Raw genomic sequence first — 22,131 nt, 5'->3', positions numbered from 1 at the left:
CTCAGGCGCGCCGCGGGCACCCGGCGGGGGCTTTTCCTGCGCCGGCGCCGGGCCGCCGCCTGGCCCCTCCGCGCCCGGCAACATGGCGGCCCCCATCACGGCCCCGGGCCGGGCTCTGCTGCGGGTGGGCGCTGAGCGGCTGCTGCCAGGAGGAGTCCGGGCGCTGCTCCGGCCGCGACTGGAAGGGGGCACCCCCGGCCCGGAACGCGACTTCAGCCTGTCACACAGTCGGGTGAGGGCCAGGCCGGCGTTACGGGGTCCTTGACTCTACTGGGGCCATTTACGCCCGAGCCTCGTTTCTCGGAGCGCGTGGAGACGTGGCGGGCCCTTCCAGAGGGGCTGGCGGCGGGGGGACGAGGGGCCCTCTCCGTGGAGACTCGCTCACCCTCGCTTTCCCGGCCGCCAGGGCACGGTCATCGTGGAGCGCTGGTGGAAGGTGCCACTGGCCGGGGAGGGCCGGAAGCCGCGCCTGCACCGGCGACACCGCGTCTACAAGCTGGTGGAGGACACGAAACACCGGCCCAAAGACAACCTGGAGCTCATCCTCACGCAATCGGTAGAGGGTAAGGCCCAGACAGAGCTCCTTCCTCTCCGGCTGGTTGTGTTGGGCATCACCCTTTTCCCGCCCATGCCCTTCGGCTGGTTGCTGCCCTTTCCTACTTTGCGGAAAAGAGCAGCGCTACGTTCTGATCCAGTGTCTGTTCTCTTTGGCAGAACTTGGAGTGCGCGGTGACCTGGTCTCAGTGAAGAAATCTGTGGGCCGTAATCAACTGCTTCCGCAAGGACTGGCTGTATATGCATCCCCTGAAAACAGGAAGTTGTTTGAAGAGGAGAAATTGGTGAGCTCAAAGGAAGGCAGGGGGACTTGGAGGAATAAAACCTTAAGATTTCCTCTAACAACTTCCTTGCCTGAGATATTTAATTTGAAAATGAAGTAGGGACTAGAAGAACAGGAATCCAGAAGCTCAGCCTTTGCCCAGCTGAGTTTGTTAGTAAGAGTTTGTTATTATTTATTATGGACTCATTTTTCTTTTCTTTCTTTTTTCCCTGTCTTTAACTTTTTCTAGCTGAGACAAGAAGGAAAATTGGAAAGGATCCAGACCAAGGCAGGTGAGGCGGTGAGTAGAAATATGGAAAGTCTATTTATTGGTTACCTACAGGAGTCACTGACCTCTTCCTGAAAAGCTCCTTGATTTCCTTGATGTCTCCTGATTGCAGACACAGGGTAGGGGAAAGAGGAAGTGTTGTGGCTGCCATAACAGGTATTGAGACCACCTGGGAGATTCTGACCTGTTGGGCAAAGTGCCCTGGCTTATTGACTTATTGAGTGCCCTGGCTTATTGAGTGCCCACCCAGGGCACCAGGGGACCCATGGAAGATGTGAGATAAGAGATATTTACAGACAAGTTGGAAAAAAACATAGACACACGAGAAAATGACCAGTAAACTCAAAACAGTAAATTATAAGAGTGACATGGACTAAAATGCATTGGGATGATTGAGGAGGACTTTTTTCAGGTGAGATTAGGCCTTATGGGATTAGTAGGATTTGGATAGGCCAGAAGGGTGGGAAAGGTATTATTAAGAGAGAAAAAGTATAAGTAGGTAGTTAAAGCATGTTTTAACGTAGAAAGTAGACCAGTCTAGCTAAAGCAAAGGACTTTTATAGTGTAATATGAGAAACCATATGGCTGGAAAGGGGTTTGGGGCAGGGTTTACAAAACATCTTGAATCCTTGGCTAATGAATTTATATGTCATTCAGTAAGCGGGGAGGAATCATTAATGGGGTGGGGTAGGATTGAAAGGCCAGAGGGTTAAAATAGTTCATGAAAGTCATTCCATCCTGAAATATACCAGTGGCCCCCATTGATGAACCTAACTTCAACATGGCCTGTTTCTCCTTAATTAGGAACAGCCAGGTATAGGTGACATTCTCCTCTAAAGTGTCACTAAAACATCTTTTCTGTCTTGGTATCAGCCTTGAGACAATAAGAATGTTCTGTCTTTGCCATTGATCTTCTCACCTGTCTTTGCTGTGACAGAAATTGTGCCCTTTTCCTGAGCTCTCACAGCTGTGCCTCTTGCTAACATGCTTCCTCTCCTTGGATTCCAGCTCTAACCTATCCCCTGTCTATAATTCCTCTCAGACAGTGAAATTTCTGAGAAGCTGTCGCCTGGAGGTGGGGATGAAAAACAATGTCAAATGGGAGCTAACGCCTGAAATAGTTGCCCGCCACTTCCTTAAAAATGTGAGTTACACTGCTCTCTCCCTGAGGGGGGAAGCTGCCCCTGGGAAGAAGGCCCAGGACTGACCCCTTTGTTAGGGACAGGTGGAATCGTCCAGCTGGAGTGAGGGAAAGTGTTCTTGGTTGGCTTGCATGGGTGTGGGATGGGAATGACTTAGGACTAAGGGTTGTCCCATAGAATTTGAAGACCGATAGGAAAAGATGGCGGTATCACTTACTTCCTCTCTAGCTAGGGAAAACCTGGGGAAATGTGACTCACTGGAGAATTATTCCTTTTGTGAATATAGTAATTTTGGTCCCAAGTCCTGTTTCTCTTTGTGAATCCACCTCCCTTTCTGAGAAATTAGGACTTTCTCTGCCACCGTCTGTGGAGGTCTGTGCCCTGCCATGGGATCAGCCAGGATCAACTCCCCAGTTTCATTCACCTCTACAGGAAATTCTTGAAGCCTCGTGGTGAGGTTGCCTAGAGTAGCAGCCATGTAAACAGAGCTCCTTTTGGCTGTGATCTTTTGCAGCTTGGTGTTGTGGTCGCCCCACATGCGTTAAAGTTACCAGAAGAGCCCATCACACGGTGGGGCGAGTACTGGTGTGAAGTGACGGTAAGTGTGTGACATACTGTCTCCTTTTTCTAACTAGGTGAAAAATGAGGGTGAGAAAAGCTGGGATTGGGGGCTGTGAGTTCTCATGTGCGCAGCTGATCTCTGACGCGTCCTGTCGTTCTGTGTACAGGTAAATGGACTTGACACTGTGAGGGTACCTATGTCTGTGGTGAACTTTGAGAGGCCCAAGACCAAAAGATACAAGTACTGGTTAGCCCAGCAAGCTGCCAAGGCAATGGCCCCTCCCACCTCCCAGACGATCTGAACCTACTGTCCCTCAGAAGCAGCAAAGCAGAATCCAAGGAACAAAAATGGATTCCATAGAGCACAGATGGGCCAGCTCTGACCAAACAGAGAATTGTAGAGAGCATATGGCGACATTGGACTGAGCTGCAGATACATGTTGAATTCTCCATATTTGCCATCTCTGTACTTCAGCTGTTAACCACATCCGGCCTTATTGGGGCAGTGCTGCACAAGAAGTACCAGGCTGTAGATGTGATAAGCTGAATGTTAATAGAACAAAATGGTATAGATCCTGTTTCCTCTTCCTCCACTGGAATTCATTGGAACAAATGGAAGAGCTAGCCATTGTCTCCATCATTGGGCTTGTTCTCGTCCTAACTGAACATTTGTACCTCAAGAAGAAATAAAAAAAGTTGTGTTCTTTTTAGGTGTTCTTTACTGGGCTTGAGTAGACTGGGAGAGGGACATCCAAGTGGGATGTCCTCTTGAGTCACTGGGGTTTGCTGCTAAAAGGGAAGGAAGAAGAGACTACGTTTGCAGGCTACATCCCACGGTTGCTATTACTTAATAAGCTGTCAACACACAATGGATTCTATTTTTCTAAGGTGATCTGAATTAAGGCCTAAGGGTAATTGTTGGGGAAAATGAAGCTGAGATGAAAGCAGCTTAAAAAGGGAACTTCTGTTTTGTTTATTGAGCTAGCTCCTGAGATTTTGAAAAAGACGATGCCTTGGTTTCCAGACTGAGATTAAGGTAGGCCAGTCATTAGGTAATTATGGAATAGGTGTCTTGGTAAGAGATGCCGGAAGTAGATAGTTCTGCATAAGGTCGAGGTCCATTAGTGGGAAAAACCCAACTGTTGACAATTGGATTATGCCAGAGTCACTCAAACATCATGAGAGGTCATGCAATTCAGGGGGGTAAAGATGGGACCATTGACTTGCTATTTTTACCAGATACCAAGAGAACTTGGTTTCTGTCATCCTATTTGAGCTCACCTACCACTCCAAGCCAGTTAAGCACTTCCGTCCACTTTCATACACATGAGGCCATCCCAGCTAACGGGGTGGTCTGTCACTCATAGTTGCACTGATCACTGTACCCAACCTCTCACTTTTCCAAAACTCCCGAATTCAAGTCTGGCACTGCTGTTTGAAATTTGCCATTTCAATGACCCCATCCTGCTGTCCTTGAAATAGAAAGCAGCCCATTTCACACAGCATCGTTCCTCACCACCATCACCATCATGGAGCTCTTGGCAATGGTTTGAGAAACAGGCACAACATTCCACACAGCGTGCAGTAAGTTTACTGGGGGCGTCCTCTGGCCCAGCACCTGTGTGGGAGGGAAGGCAGCAGGACTTGGCGGAGGGAGAAGCTGAGCTGATGCAGGCTCAGTAAGACTTGTCGGTCCCACAAGCTCAAGCTAGGACGGCTCTGCAGAGATGTTACCCTATCCAGGCAACTGGCCCGACTTCATACCCCCATATCGACTAGGAAGGGAGCATGACTGGGTGAGGTGCTGACGTCAGGCAAAGGCAGTCCCCAGAGGGGCTGAGATGAGCGCTGTCAGCATTCTCAGCAGCTCCGGTCCTGAGGGGAGGCTCCCAGGCAGCCCGCCACAGTCTCCACTGCAGTCCACCTCTTGTGCTGTTCAGATCCATTTGCTTCATAAGTTTCAGAATGATCCCTTCAGGATTCTGATGGGCCTCTTTTCCTGGGAAAATTGAATAGGAAGGTCTGGGACTGACCATCGCCCCTGTTGCTGTAGATTTGTCCTAAGTCTGCAACTGGTACTTACCTCCATCCTCTACTATTCCCTCTGCATTCCTACCCACGTGCCCTCAGCTTGTACTTCTACTGGTCCAAATGGGTTACCTGCTAAGGCACCTGGGCATCATGCCTTTCGCAGGCCACGACTACTTGTCCATGTACCATCAAAACTGGGCAAGGAAGGAGCACGAGGTGCCTAAGTGGATGACCTGGGTGCCAGGTATAATCTTCCCACATTGTGTAACCGCAGCCCTGCCTCCTGAGGATCAGGGTCAGCGACTCCTTACCTCCTCATCTCTTGGTAGTGTTCTTAAGTAATCTGGTGGCAGCCATAGCTTAAAGTTTTATAAGACTTTTGGTGTGTCCACTGGTAGTGGAATTATTCCCCTGCTGGCAAAAAGAACTTCTAAATCCTCAGAGCCCAGAGTTGGGATAAGAGGGGTTCCCAATGGGGTCACTGGGAGTGACGGTAGCGGGGGACTGCTCCTACGTCCACCCCTTGTTTCCCAGACCCATGTATTTTACTTAGGGACACAGTCCTGTAGGATGACTATTGATCCAGGGTCCATACTGCATCCTGGAGTCCCAGAAAGAGGAGGAAGAAGGCAGGGCTGAAAAAGTACACAAAGGAATAATGGTTGAAGACTTCCCAAATTTGTTAAGAGGTGTAAACATACTGATTCAAGAAACTAAGCAGCATTTTGAGAACCATTGAGTTAGGAGAAAGGCCACTGGCCTGGGAGGCAAAAGCCCTGAGTTTTTATCGAAGCTTTGCCCCTAAGAAGTATTTCTCTGAGGAAGTTTCTTCTCTCTGAGTCTCAATTCTCTGATTTGTAAAATGGTGGTGGCATACACTAAATGAGCTCTAAAGGCCATTAGAGCTCTGAGATGCTATATTCGAATAATAACTGCCAATTATTGAGTCTTTACTCTGTGTTAGTCCCTGTGCTGAGAGCTTTATATGAATTCAATCAGACTCCTCACCAACATTATATGAGGTAGGCACTATTATTATTATCATTATACAGATAAAGAAACTGAGGCTTGACAAGAGTCACCTAGAATACATAGCAGATTGAGGACTTGACCATATATTGGTCTGGCTCTGGAGCCTGTGCTATTATTCACTCACCTTTATTATTCACTCATCGAGCCTCTTGAAGTCTTTTCTCTATGCCTAGACTCTCGTCAAACCTACCTCACTCTGTTCCAGATGGAAGATGCCATCAAACTGTCTGAGAATGACCTAAACAAGCTGCTAGGTCTACCTGGTGGCTACCTGATGAGTATAGGCTGCTAAAGGAACATGTGGATGCCCTGCACGTGACCCTGGGTTTGCAGAAGCGCCCTGACCTATGTGAAGAGCAGGAAAAGCTCTCCTTGGGTTACTCAGAGAAGCAGAAAGCAGAGTGGCAGATGCAGCCTCCATCCCTGAGTCCCTGGCTGCTGCAGCAGCTGCCACCCAACAACTTTAAGTGGCCAGGAAGCAGGACACTCGGTACACAGCCACCTTCAGGCAGCAGCCCCCACCTGTGAAGGCCTGTGTGTCATGTCAGCAGATTCACCGGAATGCACCTATATACCCTCTGTGCAAAGCCAAGAGTCGGTCCTGGAACCCCAAAAAGCCAAAACAGAAGCAAGATAAATGAAGAGAGGGAGAACACATAGAGCTCTGCTGCCCATAAACCTTCCTCTTGGCCAGTGATCGATGTCCTGATGTGAAACAGCCCTTCCCCACCTCTACTAAGTCTCCTATTTAATGTGATGGAATCACAGCCCCTCTCTTACTTCGCTCTTATTTCTTTCTGCTCTTGGGGTGTCTGTTTAGGAAGAGATGTGGTTCAGATGCTAATGACAATGTGTCTGATGATCCCTTCTCTCCCTCCCACATTAGGAAAAAAAACTAAGCAAACCCCAAACAAGAGAAACCCAAAGAAATCCGTGCCAAGATACATCATAATTAAATTTCTGAAATCTAAAGACAAAAAAAAATCTTGAAAGCAGCTAGGGAAAAATGATATCTTACCTATAAAGGGAAGAAAAAAAATTCAAATGACCGCAGATTTCTCATCAGAAACCATGGAGGCAAGAAGGAACTGGTATACTTTTTCAAGTGCTGGAAGAACAGAACTATCAACCCAGAATTTTATACCCAGAATATATCCTTCAGGAATGAAGGGGGAAATTAAGACACTCTCAGACAAAGGACAACTAAGAGTTTGTCACCAGTAGACCTATTCTCAAAGAATGGCTAAAGGAAGTTCTCTAAATAGAAAGGAAACAATAAACAAAGAAATCTTGGAACATCGAGAAGGAATACAAAACATGGTGAGCAAAAAAATTTTTTAAATGGGTAAAATCAATAGGTCTTCCCGATGACAGTACTGCTACTTCACTGAAATAATAGCTGCTCTCCATGAAGGCCTGCTACGGGCCAGACATGACCACCCGCACAGCAACTCCGCAAGGGACATGTACCCCAGGGAACAACAGGAGTGGTTTAAGAAGGCCGACAGAGTTGTTCTTTTCCACAAGCATTTAGTGAGAGGCTACTGTATGCAAAGCACTTTTGGTTCTTTTGGATTCAAGCTGTATTTTTCCCGTGGATGCTGAAACCCAGGGCTTGCATCTCCGTATGCACATGCTAACCTCCTCCCAGAGAGATGCTTTTACAAACTGAAAGGTGGCATACTTAGAATTCAGTCATGTCAACCACGCTCAAAGGTATCATCTCGGAGCGCCCCCTCTTTTCACAGATAGGAGAGCCAAGGCCCTAAGAGACTGTGTTAAACACAGAGGAAAGTGAGGGAAGCGTTCAGGAAGAATTTCCAGAGAAAACAAGAATTGCCCTTCAGATTTAGCAATGGCGAGATGTGGCGTTAGACAGTAATTGGTGCCTACAATTCCAATTCATCTGTTAGCTCCACATGGGGAAGCATTTTCTGGCCGCATCCCTGTCACATCTCCACCCCCCTACCACCACAGTGCCAGTCAGGTGCCCCTCCTCTGTGTGCCCACGAGGGCTTGGATGTTTCTCTTATCATTTCACTTTTGAAACTGTATTATAATTATCTATGTATTCGTCTTCACTCCTTTGAGGACAAAGTGTGTCTTATTCCCAAAACTTTGCATCTTGAGTACATAATATACCCTAATATTTCCTGAATAAATGCCGTGAATAAGTGAGTGAGTGAATAAACGAATGGGTAATCAACCTTGCAAGTTTTCTTTCTTCCGACATTTTAAAGAAGGAAACAGCTATGGAGCTCATAAAGCAGCCCTGCCAGAGATGAGGCTCTGGGCCTGGGAACTTCTGAGGAAACTTGAAGCTACGACAGGAATGTGCACATTTGTGAGTATTCTCCCACTCCCACCGCTGTTTCTCTCCCTCCCGCTGACCTTTTCCACGCAGGCCTGGAACAGGCCCCGAGTGGCGTCTCGGGCTGTGCGGCCATGCCCAGCAGAGGGCAGCAGAGGCCCGTCCAGCCAGAAGGCGCGTCTCGCTTTCCAGACGCTGCGATGCAGTCCTTAGTGCATGCTGCCCTTGGAGTGACGAACCAGAGTGACAAGGCCTGCTCTCGCAGGAACTCACATCCTTGGGGACACAGACAATAACGAAAAAATAAGCCAACAAGATAATATCGGACATTGATAGCTGTTGTGAAGAAAACAAAACAGCGGCATGACAGAGAATGGTGGGGGAGTTTAATCAAATATTTTTTGTGTCTGGGGGAGGCTACTTCAGCTGCATCCCTAGGAAAGGACTCTGAGAAAGTGACAAGAAGCTACGGAGGACACTGTTGGCTGGCTAAACACTCAATTTGCCAGCCTCCCTCAAAGAGCGGGCCATGTACACAGTTCTGGCCAATGAGATAGATGTTAGTGGAAGTTGGCGGAGGGAGGTGGAGAGGGGGGGAAGTGGGCCAAATAAGCTTTTGCTTTCTGGAAAAGAAACCCAAGTGTCACTGGTAGAGTCCCTTCCTGGTCCTGCTCCTCCTTAGACCATGAGGGAACAAGAGAAACCTGCAGAGGCAGGCACAGAACCAACACCTCCAGAGTTGCCATGTGAGAAAAGCAAGGCCTGTTTGCTTGGCAGTTTTCCTTTCAGTGTACAGCGTCCCACCTCAGACCACCAGGATCTGGGGAAGAGAGATTCAGGAAAAGTCTGAACCCTCAAGTGGCAACTACCCTGTTTCCCCGAAAATAAGACCTAGCTGGACCATCAGCTCTAATGTGTCTATGTTACATTTATTATATAAGACTGGGTCTTATAGTAAAATAAGACTGGATCTTATATTCATTTTTGCTCCAAAAGACACATTACCGTTGATGGTCTGGCTAGGTCTCATTTTCGGGGAAACATGGTACGTTAGTGCTTTGGAGGAAGAGAGGAAAGATGGGTGCAGCTGAAGCACAGTAAGGTGGCTGGGGGTAGCCCAGGGAAAGCCTTCTGGGTTTCACTTTAAGTGCATGGAAAACCTCTGGAGGGTTTTAGGCAGGAGAGTGACATACTTTGATTTAGGTTTCTTAGACGATCATTCTAGCTCTGACACGGAGAATGAGTCAGAGATATAGGTGGGCAGACACTGCTTTGGGGCTGACTTAGCTGTTCCCTCTCCTTTCCCCGTGCCGCCTGCTGGTCTAGAAGCCAGAGGGGTTAAAAGTTCCCTTCTCCAGTCTCTGTTGCCCTTGAGGTGAATCACAGGACCCTGTGAGACTAGGTGGGGAAGACTTTCTGGAAAACTTTGCTTTCCTGAAAAAAAAGGGACATGATCATGGACTCAGCAGGTTGGTTCTCCTTTCTTCTCCCCACCTGGAAGACAGAAATGGCACTGTGGGTGCAGGAGCCTTCTCGTAACTGTGAGCCCACAGGCTAAGGCTGGCAGGGAAAAGATGGAAGCCTGGTCTGGGTACCTGTCGACATCATTAAACCTTTGAATCTTGCGTACTGCCAGACTTCTTAGGTGAGAAAAATAGTCCCCTATTTGCATACACCACTGTAAATCAGGTGTTCTGTTGTTACACGCAGCTAAATACATTCTCAGCTCACACAGTGGGCAGGAGAGTCAGCAAGGAGGCGGCTAAGACGTGGGTGAAGTGGTGCAGCTGAGAGACAGTGGCAGCTTGGACTATGGTGATTGCCTCCCTACAGGCCTTCCCATTCTCGTCTTAATTTCCTCTAGTTTGTCTCCCACACTGTGACACTTTCTAAATACAGATCTCTTCATGGATGCCTCTGGGCTTAAAATTCTTTGCTGGCTCTCCATTGCCTGCATGATAAGAAACTAACCTCCTTTGTCTAAAACACAGTGCCCTCTGGGATTTGTCCCCACCTTCTTATCCGCCATCTTCTCCCACGACTTGCGCCCTAGCGCTTTACACACCTCCAACAAGACACACCCCTAGTAAGCATTTCCCATGTGCCAGGCACTGTCCAACTTCATCACTAATCCAACAGCCCTGAGAAGTGGGTGTTACATATATTATAGGTATAGTTTATAGGTATAGTTTATAGGTAAGTTTAATGCTCAGGGAAGTTAAGCGGCTTGGCCACAACCACACATCTAATAAGTGGTGGGTCAGGATCTAAACTCTGGTCTGATTTCAAAACAAATTAGAGATTCAGTGTTCCTCACTGCCAAGAAGTCTTTCTGAAGACAAATGATTGCTGGGCTGTTCAGTGCTCAAAGATGCTGTCAGGGCCTCCAAGTCTTCTGACCTTTCCTCTCTGTCACTTCAGAGCCCTGGCTCTCACCCCCTGCTTGTTGCCTCATGGCCCTAAGATGGCTGCTCGGCTGTAGACATCACATCCAGGTTCAAATCAGGGAAAAATCGGAGGGTACACCAGCTTAATCTGTCAAAACCCCTTCCCCCTTTTTTGATTATGAAAGAAAAAGCTTTCTTAGAAACCACGGCACACTTTTCCCTGCAGCTCCTGGCCCTGTGGCTGCCCATTGCTGGAAGCAAGGCTGAGGAAGTCGGGGAAGAGGGTTGTTGTGGTTGGCTTAGGTAAATACAGCCCAGCAGTCGGGGCTGAGCCCACTGCTGCCCTCTGCCACAGCTAACATCTTACTCAATGGGGAAAGGCTAAAACCTTTCCCCTTGAGACCAGGAACAAGGCAAGGTTGCCCACTTTCACCACTTTTATTCAACATAGTTCTGGAAGTTCTAGCCATAGCAATCAGACAAGAAAAAGAAATAAAAGGTATCCAAATTGGAAAGAAGGAAGTAAAATTGTCTTTATATACAGATGACATGATATTATATATAGAGAACCCCAAAGACTCCACAAAGAAACTATTAGAACTGATAAACCAATTTAGTAAAATAGCAGGATACAAAATTAATATTCAGAAATCAGTTTCATTTGTATATGCCAATAATAACTATCAGAAGGAGAAATCAAGAAATCAATCCCATTTACAATTGTTTCAAAAACAATAAAATACCTAGCAATAAATTTAACCAAAGAAGTAAAAGACCTTTACTCAGAAAATTATAAGACACTGAAAAGAGAAATCAAAGAAGATACAAATAAATGGAAACACATACCATGTTCATGGATAGAAAGAATTAATATAGTTAAAATGTCTATACTGCCTAAGGCAATATATAGATTCAATGCAATTCCTGTCAAACTACCAATCACATTTTTCTCAGAAATAGAACATATAATCCTAAAATTTATATGGAACCATAAAGGACCCTGAATAGCCATGGCAATCTTGAGAAATAAGAACAAAGTGGGAGGTATTACGCTACCCGACATCAAATCATACTGTAAGTCTACAGTAATCAAAATAGTATGGTACTGGCATAAAAACAGACACATAGATCAATGGAACAGAACAGAAAGGCAGAAATAAATCCATTCATATATGGTTATTTAATCTACGACAAGGGAAGCAAGAATTTATATTGGCGTAAAGACAGTCTATTCAATAAACGGTGCTGGGAAAACTGGACTGACACATGCAAAAAAATGAAACCAGACCACCTCCTTACACTATATATGAGAACAAATTCAAAATGGATTAAAGACTTAAATGTAAGACCTGAAACCATAAAACTCCTAGAAGAATATATAGGGAGTAAATTTGCAGACATTACTCTGAGTAATATTTTTACTGAAATATTCCCTCAGGCAAGGGAAGTAAAAGAAAAAACAAACATGGGATTACATCAAACTTAAAAGATTTTTCACAGCAAAGGAAACCATGAATAAAACAAAAAGGCAGCCTACTGAATGGGAGAAGATAATTGTCAATGATACATCTGATAAGGGGTCAATATCCAAAATTCATAAAACATTCATTCAGCTCAACACCAAAAAAACAAGCAACCCAATTGAAAAATGGGCAGAGGACATGAAGAGACATTTCTCTAAAGAGGACATTCAGATGGCCAACAGACACATGAAAAAATGCTCAACCTCACTAATCATTAGAGAAATGCAAATGAAAAAACACAATGAGATACCGCCTCACTGCAGTCAGAATAGCTATCATCAATAAATCAACAAACAAGTGCTGGCAAGGTTGTGGAGAAAAGGGAACCCTGGTGCACTGTTGGTGGGATTGCAGATTGGTGCAGCCACTATGGAAATCAGTATGGAGGTTTCTCAAAAAACTGGAAATGGAATTACCTTATGACCCAGCAAGTCCACTTTTAGGTATCTATCCAGAGAAATACAAGACGCTAATTCGAAAACCTACATGCACCCCTATGTTTATTGCAGCACTATACAATAGCCAAAACTTGGAAACAACTGAAATGCCCATCAGTAGATGACTGGATTAAGAAACTGTGGTACATTTATACAATGGAGCATTACTTGGCTATAAAGAAGAATGAAATCTTACCATTTGCAACAATATGGATGGCCCTAGAGAACATTATGCTAAGTGAAATAAGTCAGTTGGAGAAAGACAAATACCATATGATCTCACTTATATGTGGAATCTAAAGATCTGAATAAATGAGCAAAGTAAACAGAAACAGTTTCTGTGTCATAGAGGAAAAACTGATGGAGGGAAGTGGGGATGCGGGAGAAGGGGAAGGGATTAGACAGCATAAATTGGTAACTACAATATTGCCACGGGGATAGGAAAGACAGTTTGGGGAATATAATCAGGTATAATATCTTTACAAAAATCAGATTTTGTAGATGCGAACATGTCTTAGGGAGACCACTTCATGGACGGTGTAGATGCTTGACCACTGCACTGTACACCTGAAGCTGAAGCTGAATAATACTGAATGTCAACTATAATTTAATATATATTGTCAAAGGATATGGAGTATAGCATAGGAAACAGAGTCAATGGAATTGTAATTGATATATACGATGTCAGAAGGGCAATAGATTGGGGAGGCGGTTATCACTTTGTGAGGGGTGAAATGTCTAACTATTGCATTGTTTTGTACACTTGAAACTAAAAAACAAAAGAACACTTACTATAACTGTATTCCATATGTTCGAAAATAAATCAGAAACATGGCAGGTTTTTGTAAAGCTACAAATTAAACTTCCAGAAATGAAAAACAAACCAAAAACTGTCGTTCTGTTAGCAAGGAAGAAAAGGGTTGTGAGGGTCTGCCCCGCCACCCCATTCAGAACCCTGACTGCCCCACGCCTCGCCCCACACCTGCTGGGCAAATCCTTTCTTACCCATCACGTGTCAGTCTCCGTGAGGCCTCCCTTACTCCCGCAGGCAGCCCTGGCGCTCCTTCTACCTTCTCCTGTACCGCGTACCTATCTCCATCAGGGATGTCATTGTTTTGTAGCCATGGATACAATGGGAGTGCTCACTGAATCACGCGGGCAATCCTTCTCTCCACAAACGCTGACCACGCACTAGCTGTATTCCAGACACTGTGCTAGGAGTCGACATTCAATTGTGAACAAGTTTGATTTTTAGATTTGGTTCAGGTTTGGGGAGAAAAGCAGCCCACCTCCCAGACTATAAACTTGGCACACGGTGGCACACAAAATAGCAGCACTGTCACCATGTTAAATGCCTTCCTGACTCAGGAAGGCTTTGAACTCTATTCTTAATGAGAAGGATTTCTTACATCTGCCAGCACTCCCCCTCCCCGCCACACCCCCCCCCAAGCATGAGCCATGGTGCTCTCACAGTTAGATCACGCACTCAAGCATCTCGAAAAACACTTTGCACTCTCCCACACTGCTGCAGGTCGCTTCTCCAGGAAAGGTTCCAAGAGTGTCTAATATCACACTTCGTATCAGACATCCTCAGTAGATGGGTTTTTTGCTGAGGGCTTCATTAGGATTGTCGAAACAGGGATACCTCACTGTCAGAGCCATAGCTGCTGGCGAGTGATTCTGAAAGCACTTAAAATAACTCCTCAGCTTCCTGTTCCACCGCTTATTATGTGTAGCTTTAATAGTTGCCTGAACGCCCTGTTTTGGTGCCCTTTCCACTACAGCAGGTGATGGCAGCTGAGAACAAGGCAGGCACAGACCCGGGGAGTTCAGTCCCTGCTTTGGGCTGTGCTTGTTGCCATAGTGATGTTGACAAGTGACACACAGGTGAGAGGTCCTTCATGCAGTGGAGGCCAGAGACAAGACATAAACAGACAACATCCATGCCTCCCGGCCTGGAAAGGACCACCTAAGGCCACCTGGTCCTTCTCCTTCCTCTTAGCTGAAAACCAAATGGACGGGTGGCTGTTCCTGCAAATCTGATAACAAAGTCTAGATTCACGGGATTGGCGCCCCTGAACGGCTCGCCTCTGTCTAGCTCCTTCTCTCTCGCTGTCCTTCCAGCCCACTTCCTCTTATGATTGCTCCCATGGAAATACAAGTTAATCACCACCGCACACTCTGAACAGTAACCCAGGAGGTCAGATAAGGAGAAAACAAAAGCCACTACTGAAGGTGGTTCCTGTTCCGGTACCACACAACCAGTGGTGGTCTGCAGGGTCCCCACACTGTTCTTTTGTCCTGTCTTGGCTCTGGGAGTGGGTGGCCTGGGGGGCTGGGGAGTACACCATATCGAGGCACATGTGGAAACAGCCGGCTGACCAAGTGGACAGGCCGATGGCTGCCACCACGATAAACAGGCCCGCTGCCCTGCCCACCAGGTCAAAGTATGGGGCTGAGCAACCCTCCCATGAAGGTCCTCCGTCTGAATGAAACAAGGCAGAGAGAGCAGGAAGGTCTGTTTTTAATCAGTATCTTTAAAAGCCTTTGCGGGAGCAGACACTGCCCAAGGCAGCTTCGCAAGCCACGCTGATGACAACAGGGCCTCTTCCTTCCAGGTGATCCTGCCGCAGAAATGGTTCCGCTATTAGCAGGAGTGTGGCTTTTTCCCACCTCACATTAAAAAAAAAAAAAAAAAATCCCAACCTTCAAAATTATTTCAGAACTCACCCTGCCTGTGAAATGTGTGATGGCCCTGAGGACCCTGCCTGGTTCCCAGACACAATGGGAAAGACCCTTGTCCCATCACCAGGGCCATACGGAAAAGGGACTTGCAGGAACGCTCTGGAATTCTGCAGCCTGGGAGCAAGGCCTGGACACCAGTGGGCCCCACCCCCAGGTCCCTGCCACCCTCCACCCCCGAACCTCCCCCGCCTCCATTCTCCTCATCCACTTCACCAGATTAAAAAGACAGATGTCTCTTCCTGCCACGGACACGCTAGAGACCCCAGGTCTCTCTCACAGTCCCTAATTCCCCAAAATAGTGCCGGAAAATCTGAACGCTCGGCTCGCACGACGCTTCTCTTCAGCTTCTCTGCGTGTTTTCCTTCACACCCCGGGCCAGCCAACGCTCTGTCTGCAAGAGAGGTTAGCACCCACCCCCAGGCTGGATTCTTGCTGGTCTCTTTCAACAGCTGGGCGTCATGATTTTGCTAATTAAGCCTCTTTCTTCTCCTTAATTAGCTGCCTGTGAATCTTGTTGGGAAGTCTCGGATCCGTGAAATACTCTGGGATAAGAATCAAAAAGAAGAAATCATCTAAACCCAAGGGGGGAAAGACTGGGAGGGAGACAGCTTACTGTGGTGAAAAGTTAGGAGGGCTGGGTCTTACTGGACTGCTAGCCGGTGGTGGCCCCGCTTTACGCTTGACAGCGTAATATGAGATGTCACAGCACATCCTGTGGTCACTGTCGCCGCGGCAGTTCTGAGTCTGCCAGCTCCTGTGTTCCCAGGACTGGCTCCTCTCCCCTCCCCCCTGCCAGGTCCTTGCTGACGCACAGACAGCCATCAGAGGGCTGAGGGAGCCCTCTGGGCTCTCTGCTCCTGGCCCATCTTGGGGCCCAAACAAATGCCAAGTGTTATTCTTGTCTCCACTTGGTTTGCCAGCTTCTCTCTGAGAAGCACGTCCTCTCTGAGAATATCCTCTCAGAGGAGAGCCAGGCTCTCGCAGGATGACGACAGAAGAGGTTTTTATACACCCGGCATAGAGTGCGTCAGAAGCAGCATCTGCTGTAGCAGCAAAACGCAGTTGGACTCAGAAACGCTGTGAGGACGGAACCAACTCCCGGGGCTAACAGGACCCAGGAAATCAGCCAGCTCAGCCCCTTCCCTCGAAATACCATTGACCTTGAGCCATCTCCAGGCAGCGGAGCCCATTAGAGTCACTTAGGGAGCCTTTAGAACTCTGGAGGCTGGGCCCCACCCCAGACTAATTACATAACACCATAACACCCCACACACACACCCCTCCACACCCCACCCCGTCCCAGGCCTGGGCCTCCGTACTTTTAAAAGCTCCCAGGTGACTCTAGTGAGCACCAGGGTTGAGGATCCCGCTTTGCGATTCCTGCCACTGCGTTCCTTTGGGAATCTCAAAATTCGTAACCCTCACCACGAGGAAATTCTGCCTCATTTCTTATCTGTCCTCATTTGGAGGAAATGACAATGGAGGAAAGAGTCTTCTGAAGACAGCTCCCTGGGGGACATCAGGTGAAGAAGAACCCCAGACTCTGCGGGGAGAATCCTGGCCCTGCCGAGTTTACATCCACACTAACACGCCTTCTGCTGCTTATCAAACACCCCACAGGGACGCAGCCCCACTCACCTGCAGCAAATTCTCGGATGTTGTCTGGCCTTTGCAAAAACATTTCTCTAGAAAACAGTAAGGGATGAGGGCAGGAGAGGAAGCAGGCGTTAGGGCAGGGTCTCTGCCTTTCAGGGCACTTGTGCGGCCGCCCCAGGAAGCCTGTCATTCGAACATTTTCACCCAAACAGAGACCAAGCCTAGGGCGGGCAGCAAAGATAAAGAGCTCGCTGCCTCGTCCTCCACGGGGGTGGGGGACGGGGCGGGGGGTGGGGGTGGGGAAGGGGCGAGCTCACTGCAGTGAGACAGACACGCAACCCCACAGTCTTCTGAGTGAGTGTAACCAGGAATTCCCACGGCAGGGGCTTGGGTGGGGGGTACGATAAAACAAAGCTGAGACGGTGGCTGTGAGAGGGCTGGTGGCCCTCCAGTCCAGCAGCCAGACACTGAGGGCACCCGCAGTCCCGGTGCCACCACGGAGTTGAAACTGCCTCACCGCGTATAGACTTTTATGGTTTGCAAAGCGTGTTCACAAATGTCCTCTCACTTTACAACAACCCCAGGAAATAGCAGTGACGGTGTCTCCATTTTACATCGGAAGACACCTGGCCTTCAAAAGGTTAATCATTTGCCCAAGTTCATAAAGCGAGTAAATAAAGGAGACGGGCCCAGGCCTTGTGATTGCAAGGCCACTGCTCTCCACACACATCCTCTTGGCCACGGCTGCCTGGCCCCACCAGCCTAAAAGGCCTTGCCGGCCCAGGGAGCCCCCGCCTCGCAAGCGTCCAGAATGTCGCTTCCCTTCTCCTCCCCCAATCCAATTTGAGAATTAGTGAGCACAAATTCTGCGTAAGTAACTGTACTAGATATGAGGGATTGATTTTTTTAAAGACAAAAAAAATTACAGTCCAAGAAATTACAGTCAAGTGAAAGGGAAGGGGCGAGTTCCCAAATGTCCAAAAGGCACCTCCAGGAAGAAGGCCAAGAGGGGTCTTAGTGTGCTGGGAGATCAGAGGACAGAAGTTACTGAGTGGGACCCCAAAAATCTCCAGAGAGCAGCTGGCACTTGAGAGGACCCTTGAGAGGGATTTCAGTGCAAGGGCTGAGGGACAAGGGCATTCTAGACCCCCGGAAGCAGCAAGTGCAAAGACCCGGAAATGAAAACAGCCCAGTTCGACAGATGGTGAACCCATCGAACTGGGTCGTACCCACCTTTGTCCCCCCAGGATCCAGAATGGCATTGGACGGGGGTCAGTGCCCCTCCACATGGTCTGTGGAAAGATCAGGGAAGTTCGGTCTGGCCAGAGTAGGGCACAAGCAGGGAGTAGTGGGAAGTGAAGGAGGCTCTGTTCTGGGGGGGCTGTGAAGGCCGGGGGTAGACATTTATGCTCATTTAAAAGCCAGTGGGCATGCATCAGTGAAGCCTGGCACAGTCACACAGTGGGGACCTACAAGGCACAATCGACTACAGATGGCAGAATTCCATTTGTGTGAAGCACGAAAGGGCCAAACCAGTCTGTGCTCTTAGCAGTCAGGAGACTGGCTACCCTTTGGGGGGAGGTGAGTGGCACGGGCCAGAGGGTCTGAGGGGCTAGCCAGGTTCTCGTGCCTGACCTGGATGCTAGTGCCATGCGTGTTCTCAGCTTGTGAAAGTCTATCCCATTGAGAATATGCCACTTTCCTGTGCTTCGTATTTTAGAGAATGTTTAGAAAAAGATGACGACAAAGAAAGCAAGTAATAGTGTGGATCCACTGAACAGTTTTCCAGCCAAGGAATGATAAGATCAGTGCCGTCCTGGGGGACACTCACCAGCCTGGGTATTTACAAAAACACTTCATGAAGCCTTTCTAAACCCGCACCCTTTGCTATCCTATCTCCAGCCTAAAACCGGAGCTCTCTGGGAGCCTAAAGTAAGTTAGGTCCCTACTCTTTCCATGTTTCAGGTCCCAAACTCTTTCCATTATTAAGAGTTCCGTACACTATATATATAAATATAGACTGGGCAGCTGTGGCTGAATGGGCATGAATCTCTAGGATTGGAAAACCCAAGGCGGGAGCTTGTTTCCCAACAAAAACAGCTCGGAGCGTGTCGTGGTTTGGAGTGAAGACAGAGCAGAGACCTATGCGACAGGTGAGCAGGCATGCTGCCCAGGATCCTGTCCCCTCTTCTTTGTCACTGGAAGGACCATCTGAAGCATCCAGTACAGGCTTCATCCTGATGCGACCCAAAGGGAACGACAAGAGCACCAAATAAACAAAGCAAACCCTCAAACTTCAAATACTTCCTCTCCCCTTCCCACCTCCACCCTGGACAGAGAAAGGCCTAACAGAGGCCAGGAGGATTTCACAGTAGGGGAGCTTCAGGGACAACAAAAGGAAAAAGCCTGTTGGCCTCCCAGGCCCGGGGAGGTGGGGTGATAAAGGACAGGGACGATGCCTGAGGCTGTCCCTACGGCAGCCAGGCACAGGCGTCCAGCTCCTGGAAACTGTTCCTGGAAGAGAAGCAGCAGGGCCCCCCCCTGACATGTGACGACTAAAACAAGGTCCTCTTCATTCACCAGCCCAAGGATTCTAATCCTTTTGTGAACAACGCAAACGGTGATTTGATTCAGGCTCTTAACATCTATCTCCAAGCTCACTGCTGGAATCATTCCTAACTCGCCGATTGCAAGCTCCCCAGGATAGGATGTCATCCTTTACTTCCCTTTAGAAGTAAAGGTGCAAAAAGTGACAGCCCCATCCCCAGGGCTGACTTTGACAGAGGACCCCCTAAGCTATCTTTTGCCCAAGCCTTAACCCTGGCCCAAATAAAACCAACCTTCACAGACAGATTTCGGTTTTCCCTTTCTCTTTCCCCGCCTGCCCTTTGAGAACCTGCTGCCACTTGAAGAAATGGCTAAAATATAAAGAATAGTGCAATCCAGAAAAAACAAAGGGGCCTGGGGAAAAAACGACATCTCTCTGGCCCGCTTTTCAGGAGAGAAGGGAGAGTTCCAGCCCTGGCTCTCCAGCTCCCATGTGCTTACAACACAAGGTGGAGGAAAAACCAGGCGTTTGGGTCCTAGTTCAGCAACTTGGGGAATGTACGTTACCTCTCAGAACTTAGCTTTTCTCCCATGTAAAATGGAAGCGATAATAAGCTATCTTTTGTGGAGTCGCTGGGAGGATCAGCCAACGTGTACCAAAATGTTATCACTATGTGGGCGCTGGGACACAAACACAGCTCCACCAGCTTAGAGTTTTGGTCCAGGGAGAGAAACAGAAGATTGACAATGCAATTACAGTACAGTGTGATAACTGCTAAGGCAGGAAACCAAGGCAGGGCCTGCAAATGGAAGCCGTTGTTTTTTAAACCTTGCCTGTTGTCTACAGGCAAACAGCATTTGAGACAGCTCTAATATTTTCATCCCCTGCTGCTCCAAGATTATTTCCCCCCTTCGTTCTTTGCCCATCATCCCATTAGGAGATTTTCCTGTTCAAACAAATGCCCTACTGCATTGGGTGAGCAGGCAGGGTGGGGGTGGGACATGTGCAGGGATACTATATGCTGGAAAGTGGTCTTTCCCCCAAAACCTGCAGGGGAGTGCCTCCCAACTCTTGCAGTCTTTCTACCATGTTCTCAGGTAGGGAAGGGCCAGACAGTTGAATTTTTTTAAAGTTCTAGTGATCTTGTTAAGCATCTCTGATGGAGAATAATGTTCTATACCCAAAGGCTGCCTGTTGAGTTTCTCACGGCCCAATTCCTTCTTCCAAATGTCATAAGGTATATAGTTATCCTTGCAGCTACGGTGAATGAATATTAATAGTTTTGAGAATTTAGAGGTAATTCAAGAAAACGCTCAGTGTCACAAATCCCAGAGTGAGAAAAAAATTCAACCTTGGGAGATATTTTCTAACTTTCGGACCCTACAGGAAGCAGTAGGGAGTGTTGAAAGAAGGAATCACTCACATTCATGTGCCCCCAACAAGATTTGGTCACGTGTTCCATTAGTTGTTCAAGGCCAGTCCTGAATACCACCTACCTGAAGAAACCACTTATGAGCAAATCCACTTCTTTGTGGGTCCTTAGGTACTTTTCGTTGGCAATCCGAGTCTGAATCTGGGGGTAAGAGCAAAGGGTCACGCTCCATGAGGAGGCAGATTTCAGGATTCAAACCCCGCAGGTGTGAAGGGCTGGGGAAACACCGCGAGCATTCACCGGGTCTGTTCCCAGGAAGTTTGCAAACGTAAGCCCCGTGTCTTCTAATAAACATCTCACGCTGCCCCCAGCTCAGGCTTAGCGTCCTTAACAAAGGTCGGGTCTCCATCGTCGGGAAGTTCTGGTTTGTATCTAAGTCAACGTATCTGGCAGTAACTTCGGCCCCTTTCTCTGTCCCGAACCCCGTCTTAGTTCTTCCTGCACTTTGAGGCGCCTGTTGGGACTCTGTTCAGGGGTCCGCCGGGGGTCTCCCCAGAGTCCCCTCGCCCCTTTATCTGGAACAGGCTCGCGTCTCTCGGGGCCCTCCACCCTGTCTGGGCCCTTATCCTGGGGGCGCGGGCAGCACTTCGGTACAGGCGAGAACGGAGGCGCACCCACCTTGAAATTGCGCAGCTGCTCCAGCTGCGCGGGGCTCAGCGCCCCGGGGTCGGAATTCAACAGCCCGCCCTCCAGCGTCGCCATCTTGTTGCGGTCGTCAAGGCGACGGGCCGCGCGACGGTGGGGCCCCGCCCCCAGCCCCGCCCCGCCCCGAGCCCCGCCTTCTCCAGCAGCCGGGAGGGGGCAGAGGGAAGCAATCTGGGGCGGCTCTGAGGCCGAGGAGTAAACTCGGGAGGGTCTCTCAAGGATCTCTTTCCCCAGACTGATTTCCTGGCCGAGTGTATATGGAACGATCCCTTCTCCTTGACCCCACCCCACCTGAAATAGTGTTTTTTCTTAGCTCTAGAGCAAAACTGGAAAAGGGATTCCTAGGGCAGAGTCTCCCAGAATCTGGTTCCTGACCCTCTGTTGGGCAGAACCTGGATGAAGCCTAGTAGGGAAAGAGAATCCAGGCTTCTTCCCTTTCCGCCGGCCCGGAAGCCAAACCCTTCCTTCTGTCCTGTAGACACTTGACTTGGAAGTCTTGGATTCTTAAAACAACACGCAAGCTCCCTATAGAATGGAGTGAACGGATGTCTTCAACGGAAGGACTGTTCTCAGACTAAAGATGCTGGAAAGGAACCGGGGGTCGTGCTGCCAGAAATTTCCCCTCTTGGACTGAC

The 22,131-nt window shown here is 48.4% G+C and overlaps 2 protein-coding genes across 2 annotated transcripts; one reads left to right on the top strand and one right to left on the bottom strand.

Annotated features, from left to right (window-relative positions):
* The first annotated feature begins 28 nt into the window (after positions 1–28).
* On the top strand, positions 29–3,515 carry MRPL9 (mitochondrial ribosomal protein L9). The gene is made up of 7 exons (XM_033092912.1): positions 29–232; positions 407–563; positions 715–839; positions 1,068–1,118; positions 2,149–2,250; positions 2,763–2,846; positions 2,977–3,515. The coding sequence occupies exons 1-7, from the start codon at positions 83–85 to the stop codon at positions 3,109–3,111; spliced, it is 804 nt and encodes a 267-aa protein (XP_032948803.1). The 5' UTR covers positions 29–82; the 3' UTR covers positions 3,112–3,515.
* Positions 3,516–15,036: 11,521 nt separating this feature from the next.
* On the bottom strand, positions 15,037–21,594 carry RIIAD1 (regulatory subunit of type II PKA R-subunit domain containing 1). The gene is made up of 5 exons (XM_033092909.1): positions 21,470–21,594; positions 20,916–20,992; positions 16,914–16,960; positions 15,690–15,817; positions 15,037–15,154 (listed from the first exon to the last, which is right to left on the bottom strand). The coding sequence occupies exons 1-4, from the start codon at positions 21,551–21,553 to the stop codon at positions 15,747–15,749; spliced, it is 279 nt and encodes a 92-aa protein (XP_032948800.1). The 5' UTR covers positions 21,554–21,594; the 3' UTR covers positions 15,037–15,154; positions 15,690–15,746.
* Positions 21,595–22,131: the final 537 nt, after the last annotated feature.

The sequence above is a fragment of the Rhinolophus ferrumequinum genome, chromosome 22 (genome assembly GCF_004115265.2).
Source record: "Rhinolophus ferrumequinum isolate MPI-CBG mRhiFer1 chromosome 22, mRhiFer1_v1.p, whole genome shotgun sequence".
Lineage (NCBI taxonomy): Eukaryota > Metazoa > Chordata > Mammalia > Chiroptera > Rhinolophidae > Rhinolophus > Rhinolophus ferrumequinum.
Note: the sequence above shows the minus strand (reverse complement) of the source record. Positions and strands in the feature narration are given on the sequence as shown.

What these genes read in the sequence shown, in the direction of transcription:
- MRPL9 (XM_033092912.1), top strand. Translation starts at nt 83, where the DNA reads ATGGCGGCCCCCATCACGGCCCCGGGCCGGGCTCTGCTGCGGGTGGGC. An exon ending in TGTTTGAAGAGGAGAAATTG is followed by an intron (nt 840 to 1,067) that starts GTGAGCTCAAAG and finishes AACTTTTTCTAG; the next exon opens with CTGAGACAAGAAGGAAAATT. An exon ending in AGACCAAGGCAGGTGAGGCG is followed by an intron (nt 1,119 to 2,148) that starts GTGAGTAGAAAT and finishes AATTCCTCTCAG; the next exon opens with ACAGTGAAATTTCTGAGAAG.
- RIIAD1 (XM_033092909.1), bottom strand. Translation starts at nt 21,553, where the DNA reads ATGGCGACGCTGGAGGGCGGGCTGTTGAATTCCGACCCCGGGGCGCTG. An exon ending in AGCAGCTGCGCAATTTCAAG is followed by an intron (nt 20,993 to 21,469) that starts GTGGGTGCGCCT and finishes TCTTACCCCCAG; the next exon opens with ATTCAGACTCGGATTGCCAA. An exon ending in CTCATAAGTGGTTTCTTCAG is followed by an intron (nt 16,961 to 20,915) that starts GTAGGTGGTATT and finishes ACTGTTTTCTAG; the next exon opens with AGAAATGTTTTTGCAAAGGC.